A 14,147-nucleotide genomic window follows, 5' to 3' on the forward strand; every position below is an offset into this window, starting at 1 on the left:
TCACACTTTATGATTTTATGTTTTGTTCTGGGATACTCTGACAATATACTATTTTGAAAACAAGTTTTGTAATAATCATGGGTTTTGAAATGTTTTAAAAAGTTTAAATTTGGAATGAATTTTATGGATGTTACATATCTCATCACATAACTGTTGTTGTACTGTGTTTGGCATGACATGACACGACATATTGTATGCATTGGACTGGGACTGATATTTTTGTTTACTTTGAGGAGAGCCATGCATTGGGACATAAGGAGAAGTACAGGGACCGGGGATGCAAATCTGATGGCTGAGTTGGACGGGCATGTGGATCCCGTGACACACTTCAACATGGACCCGTACAAAGTAATCAACGGAGGTCATGAAGATCCATATGTTAATATTTGGGATGCTGACACGGGTAATCAAACGAATATTTTGAGGAGTAGCTCGAATCTAAATCTAAATGGTGGTGGATGTGGGTGTTGTGGTAAGGCTGCAGACGGGTTTCGTATTGTTACAACTTGTTATAGCGGAGAAGAGTATGTGTCAACTTACGGATTTGAGCACCTAACTGAAATAACCGAGCTTAAAAAAGAAACAGTTAACTGATTTTTTAGGTTTATGGATAACCAAGCAAAGTCATCCAACATTAATTAAAAAAATTTATTTTTTTCTTTAGAATTCAATTCCTAAATTAATCTTATTCCATGATTGACATATATACCACTTTAAAATGAGAGATATTTATGTTTTGAACTTTTGATGTAGTAAAACATAAATACACCTACATTATTTCCAAATAAAAGAGTTAATTAACACGTAAGGAAGATGCAAAATGCCCATTTATACTCGATCATGATGGTCGTTGGTGGTGGCTTTCTCTTGTATCCACCGAATGAAATTGCAAAGATTTTGATGGGAGCTTCCACCTGGTCTAACACTACTTGTAACCTTCTCTTGAATTTCTAAAGCCTTATCTTTAAATGATTTATCTCCGAGGAGCTTCTCCACCTTACATTTTATTTCTCCTCTAGTGATGATACCTTGATCATCTTTGCTAAACCCCAACCCAGTCTTCCACACGTCACAAATATAAGTTTCATTGAGAAATTGATCAGCAAAGCATGGCCAACAAAGGAAGGGGAGTCCATTGGTGACACCTTCTATAGTAGAGTTCCAACCACAGTGACTCATAATGCAAGCCACTGAAGGATGAGCCAACACCTTCTGTTGAGGAGCCCAACTCACAATCTTTCCACGAGATCCTACTCTTTCCACATATCCATCAGGGAAACTTATGACCATGTTTGTTCGCACAACCCACATGAAGGGTTTGTGGCTAAGTTCAAGACCAAGGGCTAGTTCTGTAAATTGGGCTTGGTTCAAATTGGCTATGCTCCCAAATGCTATATACAAAACTGAACATGCTGATTGTTGATCGAGCCATTCTATGCAGGTGGAGTCTTCTTGCCAGAAGTGGCCTGTTTGGTTAGCAAGTCGATTGCTTGCTAACAAAGGACCTATAGGCAACAGTTGTGGGAATTGGTTGAACGTTTCAGGCTCCATCTCAATACTTGAGTTGCATATTACTCGTTCTGCTAACATGGCACCTTCTGCAATTAAAATTGCATGTTGAAAAAGAAGTTCTTTGGTGACCATGTCCCCAAAACACATCCATGGGAGGTTCTTTGGTTTTATAGGTGGCATGGTTTCTGACAGCTGAATCATATCATCATTTAGAGGTATGCCTAGGATATATAATTCAAGAAAGATTAAACAATGTTTTTAAAGTAAGAATAATTTTAAATAGTTTTGCAAATCTTACCATCATTATTTATGATTCCATCTTTGATCAACTTCTCATAACAGATATTGATTGCTTGTGAAGTTAATGCCGCAGGCCAGAAAGCTGCAGTTCTGATTCCCATCTTCTTTGCGACTCTTAATGCCCATCCCATGAAACCATCAGCAACAATACATGCGACTTTGTTACAATCTTGTTTGTTAATCTTCTCTACGAGTTCTTCTAACTTATCAGGCATGGATTCTAGTATGGATTTGGTCAACTTAATAAGGTCACCCCTATCCTCCCATGGTTCTAAACCATCAGGGATCGAAACCATATGAATTAGATCCTCATAATCATCTTTCTCTAACAGTAAATTGTTAATCACGACCTTGTGAATGGCCTCCGTGTTTACAAAAGTGACTTTGACACCATTCCTGGCTAAGCGTCGAGCAAGCTCCATTATAGGAATTACATGGCCTTGTGCCGGAACAGGTATTACTAGGACATGAGGTTTTGTCATGATTTCGTAATGGATTTTTTGTTATAAGAGGTATATGTTGATGCTTTCTATATTTGTTTATATGCCCGTTTTTATAGCTATTCATGAGTGATGTCATATATAGCCTGTTGCATATTTTTGTGTATTTTAGTTTTGTTGGGTTTAATTTGACTTGAGGTTTATCAGAATTCATGTGTTATAAGTGTCGCTTTGCATGTTTTTATCGACTAACTACATGTCTAGTCTATAATGTTTAAAATCTCATAAGTTCCAAACACCTAACCACCGACTAATTAGCTACACATAAATTAACTTTAATATTTTATAAAATATCCTGAATATCTAAAAAGTTACTTTATAAACATATATCCATTATCTCTAAATATTATTAAAAGATAGCCATTAATTCATCAATGAAGCAATTATGACCCTTGATTGTGTATTTCAATCCTATGTTTTTCACCCTTAGATCAAATTGCTGACATCATCTTCCCCAAATAAAATTCAAACACAATTACATTTAATTATACAATCTTTAATAATTATTAAATCTTTAAATTCAACGATCATGTTATCTATTGAAGCATATCATTTTATTTATATACGAGATATCAATTTCTCTAATTAATATTGTTTATAATTTAACTCCCTTATTTATAGCTTTTGTCTTTAACATTCAAATCCGATTAACTTTTTTTTTTTTTTTTGAAAAAACTCATTAAATAAGCATATCAATAATTTAGTTATTAACCTATAAAATCTAATCAGATCCCATTAAATCAACAAAATATTTTAGTGTCAAAATTAAGGTTAATATTATTCATAATTTATCTCCCAATATATTCCACATAAAATGAATCAATTTGAGATATTGGTTTAAATTTTAAAAGTCATTAAATAAGCAAGTCAATTATTTAAAATTTTGAATCGGTATAACTAATATCTTCCTTTTTTTCCAAATGAATAGCCGAAAATCTCCATGATGATATCTTAGGATCCCAATTTTTTTTGGAAGATAATGACTTTTTATTCAAAAACACCCTATATATACCATTACATTGAAGTTGTTATTCTTAGGATTTTGGATTGTATCCTACGATTTACAGTGTTTTCTTCAGCGCTCTTCTTCTCCAATTCCTTTTATCAGGTTCTTTCTTTACTTTGTTCTCCTTCTTCTTCTCCAATTTCTTGCATTCACTCTGTTCTTATTACCTGTTATTACTGTATTCCTGTTGAGAGGTCATAAAAAAATTAATCAATCTACTTTAAGCATATTAGTTTCATTCATTTAGTTACAAAAACAAAATTATATCCTTTATATCGATTTTTTAATGTGTTCACCTATGTTTGTTTACGAGTCTGTGTATAATCAACGTTATATCCTCCGTTTGCAACATTCCTGAAACTTGTGTAATCGATGTTCTTAATATGTGAGGGTTATCAAATGTAATCATGAATCAAATACAATGGTATATATCAATGAATGGAACTGGTATATTTCTATACACCATATAAAAAATACTCCTCTACATTGAATTTTATTTGCATGATGAATGAGGGCAGAACAACATCTATGTATACATTCTCTTTACCTGAAATACCCCTACCCCTACCACTGATGCCCCCCTTCTACTGCTTGATATGTTTTCTGATGAGCATCAACAAAAACTATTTATACTTACTTTATTTTCAAGTTAATTTGCATTATGAGGTTTTTTAAAAGTATATATAACATCATTCATATTTGGATGATAAGAATTTTATTTTATTTTTATAATTTTGATTTTGATTACATACAAAAGACTTTCCACATTATATGTTTTAGACTAAATTACATTCGGCGTCCTTGAGTTATGTCAAAAGTTATAAATTTTGTCCCTAAAGCTATATTTTCACTCCGATCCTATGATTTTGAATTGTTCTTGTTTTGCCTATTTTACCCGGTCCATATTAATTACTTGGTTGGGTCACATGTGTTTAACAATCATTAGTTTTTTCACAAACAGAAACATGGTTCAAAGCAACATTACCTTCATAGACCAACTTGATATTTCAAAAAGTCAATTTACCATGAGAGTAAGAATAATCCGTCTCATGAAACATCTTGCTTATGGATCTTCAACAAAGACTTACAAAACTAATATGATTCTCATTGATGAACAGATAATAACATTGTTTTTATGTATTTTCTTACAATTTCATTCGCACCACATATAACAATATATAAACTTATTTTTTTGTGCATTTAGGGAAGGAAGATCGAGACATAGGTTACAAATAGATAGGTTGAAAGAATTTAAAATTTGTTTCATGAGGATGGTTGTTACTACATCCAAAATTCACAACTTGGTATTAATCAAAACGAAAATAGTTTTGTTGATAATGAAAACAAAATCAATATTTATATCACAACCAAAGTTACACCATGCAGTCAGTGGACTGGATTACTTTATGGATTCTCTTTTGCAAACTTCAACGCCATTTTGGATGATGTTTTTATTGAGAACACACCTGTTGGTTAGTTTATATGTTACAATCTAACGATCTGTATAACGATATTTTGTTATTTACCATCACTCACCATAACAAAACTTTTATACTAATCTTCCATTTTTTTATCTTATATAATAGAAGTTATTAGAGATGTCGTGACATGCTTCCCAATGGAAACCCTTACGAACAAGAAAAATAAATTATCAAAGAGAGTCAATTTGAGCTTGGAAGATCTAGAGTATGTTTACTTTTCGAAATTTTGTGTCAAATTTTACTTTATAATGTCATTTTATATTGTATATTTATTTTGTTTTTGGCTTTTGTAGAAGCAAACAAATAAATGTAACACTCTGGGATGGGTATGCACAACAGTTTGCTGACTATTTGGAAAATAAGAAACAAACTCGTATGATAGTTGTTATTCAATGGGGAAAAATATCTTATTATAGAGGTTTGTTCATACTATGATTAACAACTTACACCTTAAAAAAATTTCAAAATATTATTATTCCTTTTTACTATAAATGAATATACATTTATACCAACTTCATTATGCATCGTTTCATAACGTTTCTCCGTCACAAATTGCTTCACTACGACTACGATCTTCATCAATGATCCTATTTTAAAGCAACAAAAATAACATCTTCTTTATTGTTAAGATTTCTTGTCAAATCTAGTCCAGAAAGCACATCTGCTAATTGTAGAAACACTTCGTCCTCCATCCTCTACTCTGCAAATGATGATTTTCCTTCATAAGTTTGATCTCCAACAAGTAGATGGGGTTTATATACTTAACTTTCATTTATGAAATATACATTATGTCAAATAGTTTTTGGATTATTTTTACCCTCATATTTCATTTTACTTTTTTATTATATAATTTAAACTTACATCAATATTTCTCAGAAAAAAACATTGATTGTTGTCGGTACGATTAACCATGTGTGTACTCTATAGTTATTTTGTGTCACAACAATAGGGCAGAAAGAAGTGTTAATGACCATTAAAGATGAAAATGTAAGATATAATTTAAGAATATTATATAAAGTGTAAATTGTAGATTTGTGATATTTATTTCTATGAAAAATATGTTGTTTGATTGCTAGGTTACATATCTGAGTTTTTTTTTTTTTTTTTGTAATTTGATTTTGACAAGTTTGATCTAAATTTGATAATTGAAGTAGGTAGGAAAGATATGTGCTAACGATTTTGAATTTGTATTGCCCTCCAGAAACCAACCGTAGTCTCACAGACCGTTCCCTCATATCTCAGTAGGTCTTAGCATTCCCCAAATTCAGCTACAAGAAGTCATGGAAGCACTTCTTGAATCAATCCTCTAAATTGAATTTCATTTGTTAGTTGGATGCAGTGACCAAAATGCAAGATTTGTGAAAGCTCATTATTATTTATTAGTGTTAACCTTTGGCAAATTATGAAACTAATGATATATTCTTGTTCATAACATTTTTTTTGTAATAATTTCTTTGATCGAAAGATATGTATATGTGATAAGGTGTAGCCTGAAAAATCATATTTTAATTCTTATAAGGAAAAAATACTTTAGAAATTGACCAAATTACAATGTCTGAATTTGATATTTATGGTTATAGCAATGCACTTTAATTATAATGTTTATCGAATTTCTTTGTAGAATTTAACGTTGCTGGTACATATAACAACTTATTGTTGCTTTTGGTTTTACATGACCAATATGAAAAGAGCCATATGAGCCTCCATAGAGGTTGGTACACCGAACAAAATCAATTCATAAAGCTACTATACAACATGTTTTAATCAATGAGTCGCATCATGTTGTGATAAAACAAAGATCATGTGGATCATTTATATTAAAAACTATTGTATTAAAAAATCAAACTGCTCTAATATAAATATTAAATATTTTTATTTAACAAGTTTGGTTAAAAAACTCTAAAATGAATCTAACATTTTTTATTAAAATTTCACCTAAGACAATGCCACCTATTAGTATGATATGTATTTAATTTATGTTCCACGCGTTTAACGCGGGTCATAATCTAGTTAATAAACATTTTAAAAGTTTATAATTGGATTCGATGTAACTTATTAATTTACTTAAGGAATATTCTTTAATATTGAACCATATAACAAAAATAAAAGCATTAACTTATTTATGTTGAGATGACATTCAAATTAATAATGTTCGGTAGTGTTATCATTTTAAAGGCGGTGATTAAATCTTTTGAATAATGAAGATTGTTAAAAATAATACATATTATTGAAATTTGAAAGTTCGAAGTTTAACTTTTGATGGGAGGTCGACTATTCTTAAATAGGTCCTTTGTTAGTTTGGGAACTTATTTTTTTTGGGTGTTTAAAGCCCCGAAACATTTTGGATCTTAAAAGCCTTCATCAAGCATTTATCGGAGAAGGTGAAACATCCCAAAAATACAGTCTGAAAATTTCGTTTTAAATTAGTAATAAAACCATATTCATCGAACGTCATATACGAATCATAAACAATGTATCTCAAAATATCATAGCAACTGTCAAATATATCAGAGTATAAACATCCCAGGGCGAACAAATGGTGTGTGCACTGCAATCTTCCCGAGCTCCTCTTTTGAAAACTGAGTACCTGAAACCAATACTGAAAACCGTAAGCACGAAGCTTAGTGAGCTCCCCCAAACTACCACATACCATACAATAACACAAATAACACATATTGGGCCCCACCCACTGTATCGGGCCCCGCCCGGCATCAGACCGAAGTCCGGAATAACTTGGGCCCCGCCCACTGCATCGGGCCCCTCCCGGCATCAGACCGAAGTCCGGAATAACTTGGGCCCCGCCCACCGTATCGGGCCCCGCCCGGCATCGGACCGAAGTCCGGAATAAACTGAACATAACATAACATGAACATATAGCATAATCACATACTGTATCGGGCTTGCCCGACATCGGACCGAAGTCCGGATCAGAATACACATATCACAACATGCATGAATCACGAAGACATCAAGCATACATACTACTGCATCGGGCCCCACCCGACATCAGACCGAAGTCCGGAACTACTATCATCTAAACGGGTCGGCATTATGGCCGTAGACCCGTTTCTACTGGAAGGAAACTCACCTCACACTGCTGAAGTCCCGTAGACACAATCTCATACTGTTGAAGTCCCGCAGACTCAACCTTAGCTGCTGGATGACAGATTCCCGAACTGTCAACACCAAAATAACACCCAATTAATAATTGGGTTCTAACACATAACTATAAATACATACTTTGGGTAATTACTACATTACCCCTAGCTTGGCTTACCCAAGCCCAAGGCCCAATCCATAGGCCCAAAGTCAACTAGGGATCAAAGCCCAACATATGGCCCAATTTTCCAAATTGGGCCCAAATCTCTACATGGACTTCCCTTAAGGCCCAATTGCTCAGTCCGGTCCAATATATCTCATTCTAAGGGCCCAATATCATACAACCATCTAGGCCCAAACTATTGCCCATCTATGGCCCAATTTTCCAAATTGGGCCCAATCCTTCATATGGGCCTTACCCTAGAGCCCAACTAATTACTCTAGTCCATTTGATTATTCTTGGATGGCCCAACACAAAGCCCAAGTGAAATTAGGGTTTCACATAAAATGATAATTAGGGTTAAGTGTTTCTTACTTAACCCATTAAGGACTTAATCCATTAAGTCCTTTACTCTACTAGATAAATGATATGGAGAAATTGGGCTTACTACACAATCCAATCTCAATAGCCCAAAAGTGGGTCCAATAAGTCTAAGGCCCAATTACTCACAATTAGGGTTTTCTAAACCCTAATTAGGGCTTCCCACCCAAACATGGCCCAATAGGCCCAAAACTAAACTTTAAGCCCATCAGGGTTTTGCTAGTGGGGAACCACCCACTACCACCTCGGGTAGTGGTGGTCCATGGCGGCTCACGGCGGCGGCCACCACCTTACGGTGGTGGTTATTATTTTTATTATTCAATGCTAATTACAATTACAAACTTTATCCAAAATAATCCACACTCACTAACACACACACACTAACTAACACACACACACAACCACACCATGGTGGTCGGCGGCGGTACAAGGCGGCAGCCACCACCTCACGGTGGTGGTAGTGGCCTCTCCTCAACTTTTCCGGCCAACCCAAAACACACCCATCATACATTAACTGAAACACATATATCTTCACTCATATGCTCGGAAAAAGGAAACCGACCACCCACTTGGCGGCATATGGTGGCGGTGGTGACACAAGGCGACGGCAACGGCGACTTCTTGCGGTGACAGCCACCACCGTAAGGTGGTGGCGGTCCTCTTGTTGGTTCTCCGGAAAGCAGCAACACAATACACGAGCATACAACCCATGACCGGGAACGAACCGACTTCAACGGGAACAGTAGCGTATGCGGTGGCATTGACGACGATAACCACCATGGCCGGCCGCCATGGTGGTTCTTCACAACCCCATCTCGACTGGACCTTCCCCCTTGGTGAAACCACCTCGCGAGCCATGAACAAACAGTCAATCATTGGCGGCGACTTAAACTGTAACCCACACGGTAGCCTCAAGACGAGAAGCGGCTGCCGGAGAGAACCTTCGTCACAGCGAGGTCGCATGCCGACGATATCTTCAACAAAACGCGATGGAATAGATACGATAGGTGCTCTGGCCTCGGAGACCTCCCTAGCAGCGTTGGTCGTCGTCGGAAGAGGAGTAGCGGCAGTGGCGACTCAGCGAAGGGGACAGCGGCGCTGGAGTGGGGAAATAAGGTGGAGGCGGCTGATGCTTCATAGTAGGGTTAGGGTTTGCTGTTTCATTAAACGAGAGGGAGGGAGGGGTATCGGGATCTTTGGCTGCATCCATTTGACGAGAGGATGAAGGGATCATATTCATCCTGTGACTCCAACCAAACTACACCACCAAAAATACACTTTTGGTCCCTCCTCCCCATATTATTTTCAACATAAATCCAAAGTTTACCTTTTAAACCCTGATCCCATAATTTCCTTTCATAATAAATCCCTAAATTACCAATAAACCCTTAATCTTTCAAATATTTTCAATTTAAGTCCATTAATTACCAAACGCACCCTGACTTCTGTAATTATGACTTTTAACTCCTCGAAACTAACGCCTCGCTCAATTATTATTCATTTTAGGGCTTCTATACATTTATTTATTTATTTTATAAACGGGGTGTTACAGAAGGAGATGTTGGAGATAGAAGACTTTATTGATGGTGACATGGAATAAAGTTCACTCCAAGGAGATTGATGGAGTGAGTGTCGGCAATCTTTTAATTAACTGCACATGTTTATCTTTGTGGCGTTGGCGTTTGTTCGTTAACATATTTGTGAAATCAAAGTATGCGTAGAGAGAGAGAGAGAGAGATATAGAGATAGAGAGATGGAAGAATACGATTTCTCATTAACATACGGAAGGAGGATTTACAATCTAAATATATACATTGCCTATATAAGGAAACTATACATTTACATTTCAGTCCCTAAACTATACAATTCTAACACTCTCCCTCAAACTGGAGCATATATATCATAGGCACCAAGCTTGTTATATATATAGGAGCATATATATCATAGGCACCAAGCTTGTTATATATATATATATATATATATATATATATATATATATATATATATATAGTCAACTCGGGGTCCTCTCAGGGACTTTGTAAACTCATCTGTAAGTTGGTCACTCGAATTAACGAACTCTATCACGATTAGACAATCAAACAGTTTTTCTCTAACGAAATGCAGTCAATTTCAATATGTTTCGTCCACTTATGGAACATTGGGTTGGAGGCAAAATATGAAGAGTTGCTTGGTTGTCACATATAAGCTTCATTTGAGAAACCTGGAAAAATTTTAGCTCCTCGAGAAGTTGTTTGACCCATATAAGTTCACATGTTGCATTTGCCATAGCTCGATATTCTGCTTCTTCACTAGACCTTGCTACCACATTCTGTTTGTAACGCCCGGTCTTCAGGTAAATTTCCTTAAATTCTAAATGGATATTGATTTCATGCATGGACCGAGTATGATGGGTGTAATCATTGTACGCTGGGCGTACCATGGCGAAACTTGGACATGAGACTTCCCCTTAATACGTTGTGCGTACATATGGTACACTAGGCGTATGTAAGCCAGGGGCAAACCCTAAATTTTAGGGTTTGGACCCTATTTAAGCACCCTTATACCCCAAGGTTCTCTCATTACCAGCCTCCATTGTCCCTAAAAGCACTATCTCGAAACCCTAACCCATTTTTAGAGAGAATTGATCCTTGTGAGTGCTTTGGTGTGTGTTTGGTGCATTTTGAAGAAGAAGAAGCTTGGTGAAGGAGCATTTATCAAGTTGGAGCTTGTAGATCCAAGGTTTATTCATCTTCCTCAACTTCCTAGAGGTATAATGTCTTGACCTTAGTTATTCTATGCTTAGATCTAAGACTAGTTGAGGTTCGAGCATATTTTGGTCCCATGAACAAGTTCTTGTGAGTAAATGTTACTCCAGAAGTTTTGATTTGATATTTTTGATGTTTTGAGGTTCTTAGTTCATAAAGTTTGCATCTTGATGGTTGTAGATCAACCATGCATGAGTTAATGATCATTTGATGGAAGTAGAATGCTAACTCTAGTGTTTAAGTCTTTTTGAGCCATGCCAATGCATCAAGTTGGTGACTTTATCGTTTAAGACATTCCCCAAGAGCTAGATCTGCAAAATAGACATTTGGACTTAAATCATTAAGTGCTTAATGATGTTTTGGCAAGTTGGAGCATACGCGGGCGTACACAAGTGTACGTTGAGCGTACGCGGTTGAAGCCCCGTTTCCCTTTAGTAGCACAAGCTGTACGCTGGGCGTACGTAGGTGTTACGATAACGCCATTTCCCACATGAACATGTATAACGGTTCAGATCAACAAGACGAATTTTTTTTAAAATCAAAAACTCGATAAATGTCGGACGGGAGCGAAGACTAGATCTCTGGCGGGATCTTTGTTGCTTGCCACTGAACACACTTTTGCATCCTTTTATGAAGCACCATTTCAACATAAAGGGCGAGTACGTTAGTCAACCTCTCTGAAAAGTAAATATGATCATATAAGGTTCTTGTACAAGTAATTAAATAATTTAATATTGCAACCAGTATTTTACCTGCCATTAAACTGCGTTCAACGAAGGTCCGTTGAATGTAGTCACGAATTGCCTCGGTAAGCGTTATTATCGGTACATTGCGTTGATTTACTGATAACACCAAAAAAAATAGGGAACATCAATGTTGACTACATTCCAACAAATGTTAAGGAAATAAGCTCTTGCCCATTTTGCATAACCGATGTTGGCAAGCATTTCACGAGCATTAAGGGTCAGCCGACGAAAGTTTTCTTCAAAATCAGACATAGTATATGAGTTAGATCTCATCCAGAACAAAGGTTGTAATGGTCTCCCATAGACGCATCTTGTGAGCATATACTTCAACACAATTTTAGAAGTATACCCATGATAAGAATCAGGGAATACGTGTTCTATGCAAGAACAAATGACATTGTCTATATTAGTTATGAACGACACTTCCCTACCCTGTCTGAGAGCTTCTTTTAACCTAATTAGGAACCAGGTACAATAGTAGAGATTATTTTCCACGGCCAGACCAAATGCTATAGGAAGGGTCTAGTTGTTATCGTCAATAGCAACCGCTACAAACATTGTTTTTAGGTAGTCCCCTGTAAGAGGAACACTGCCTATGAAGATGACAGACAAAAAGCAGCCTATGAATGCATGGACCTGTATTTTTTTAGGAAATAAAAACGAATTAATTTAGATGTAGAAACATTATCAGATTTAAAGAAACAATAGAAAAGTGCAAAAAAAACAAATATATCACCCATCCAATAGCCACAAAACAAGCTTCAAAACGATTCATCAAATCAGTTTTGATGTGAGTGTAACTATGCAGGTTGGTTCTCCTAAGGTTGTGAAGGTAAACATGCAGGTTGTTAAAACTTTCTTCGTGCTCACTCTCTGAGAAACTCGTTTTGAAGCATTTATAAGAAATAATTATGAATTACTTGGTTGAAGGTAAGGTTCTAAGCACATGCGAACATACACACACACACACACACACACACATATATATATATATATATATATATATATATATATATATATATATATATATATATATATATATATATATATATAAACGACGAAAACTGAGGTTATAATCCATAATAGAAACTCCGGAATGGAGACCACCACTCTGGAATGCGATGATCCGGAGCATGTGGTCATTTTACCAAAAAAAAATGTTTGTTATTTTTGTTAAAATAGTCGTTTATAAGGGTTATATTACCCAATTTCCCATTTTTTGGTTATTTTCTACAAAATAATTAGTAAAAGTGGCTATTTTTATAATTTTCTCTTTCTTTTATTTACTTTTTGGAATGACTAATATCATAAAGTCTTAAGTTTTTAACGTGTAATTGGAAAATGCCCTAATATTTTTTTTATTATTGCTATGACAACAATTTTGTCACAGAATTATCACTCTAGACCATTTAGCGAGTTTCATGGTTAACTTTGTTATCTTTTTTGCAAAATTAGTCTTAAAATTGAGTTTAAAGTTCAAATTTGGTCCCTGTATTTTGCAAAAATTTATACAACACGATTTTTTAACTTTATTTTTCGTTTTTTATATACTTTATTTATTTTGGTTATATATATATATATATATATATATATATATATATATATATATATATATATATACTTTTTATTTATTTTTGTTTTTTATTTACTCTAATATATGCATACATTTTATACTATTTGATTTTTTTAAAAAAAATTTCATATTTCTTTTCGTATTATTTGTTTTCATTATTTTTTTTGTATTTTTAACTTTTTATTGACCTTTTTCAAAAAATATAAAATGTATTAGTGTATTAGAGTAGATTACAATTTTGATAATTTATACTTTTTTTTTATTTTTTTAATTTTTATTCAAGTAAATAAAATAGTTATTTTTATATTTGTAATTTCGGTCCAACTTATTATTATTTTTTTTTGTTCTTTAGTGCTATTATATTTATGTTATGAAAAAAATAAAAATTAAAAAAAAAAAGACTTGTTTATTGAGAATTAATGTTTCAATGTGTGATATAACTTGCAAATTAAATCATATTGTGATATCAATAGTTTAAATTCAAGATAATAGTTTTCAATTTGATAATAGACTAAAAAAGAACAAAAGAAATAATAATAGTCGTTGTCTGTAAAAAAAAAAAAGTTGTTATAGTATTTTATATCGAATTCAAATTTATTATTTGAATCAAAATAAATTAAAACA

The 14,147-nt window shown here is 34.5% G+C and overlaps 1 protein-coding gene across 1 annotated transcript; it reads right to left on the reverse strand.

Annotated features, from left to right (window-relative positions):
- Positions 1 to 675: 675 nt before the first annotated feature.
- On the reverse strand, positions 676 to 2,348 carry LOC145160497 (UDP-glycosyltransferase 83A1-like). The gene is made up of 2 exons (XM_079079720.1): positions 1,811 to 2,348; positions 676 to 1,733 (listed from the first exon to the last, which is right to left on the reverse strand). Exons 1-2 carry the CDS (start codon positions 2,292 to 2,294, stop codon positions 829 to 831), a joined length of 1,389 nt encoding a protein of 462 aa, XP_078935846.1. The 5' UTR covers positions 2,295 to 2,348; the 3' UTR covers positions 676 to 828.
- Between the last annotated feature and the right edge of the window lie 11,799 nt (positions 2,349 to 14,147).

Source organism: Lactuca virosa, chromosome 2 (genome assembly GCF_052849685.1).
Source record: "Lactuca virosa cultivar CGN04683 chromosome 2, Lactuca_virosa_CGN04683_v6, whole genome shotgun sequence".
Lineage (NCBI taxonomy): Eukaryota > Viridiplantae > Streptophyta > Magnoliopsida > Asterales > Asteraceae > Lactuca > Lactuca virosa.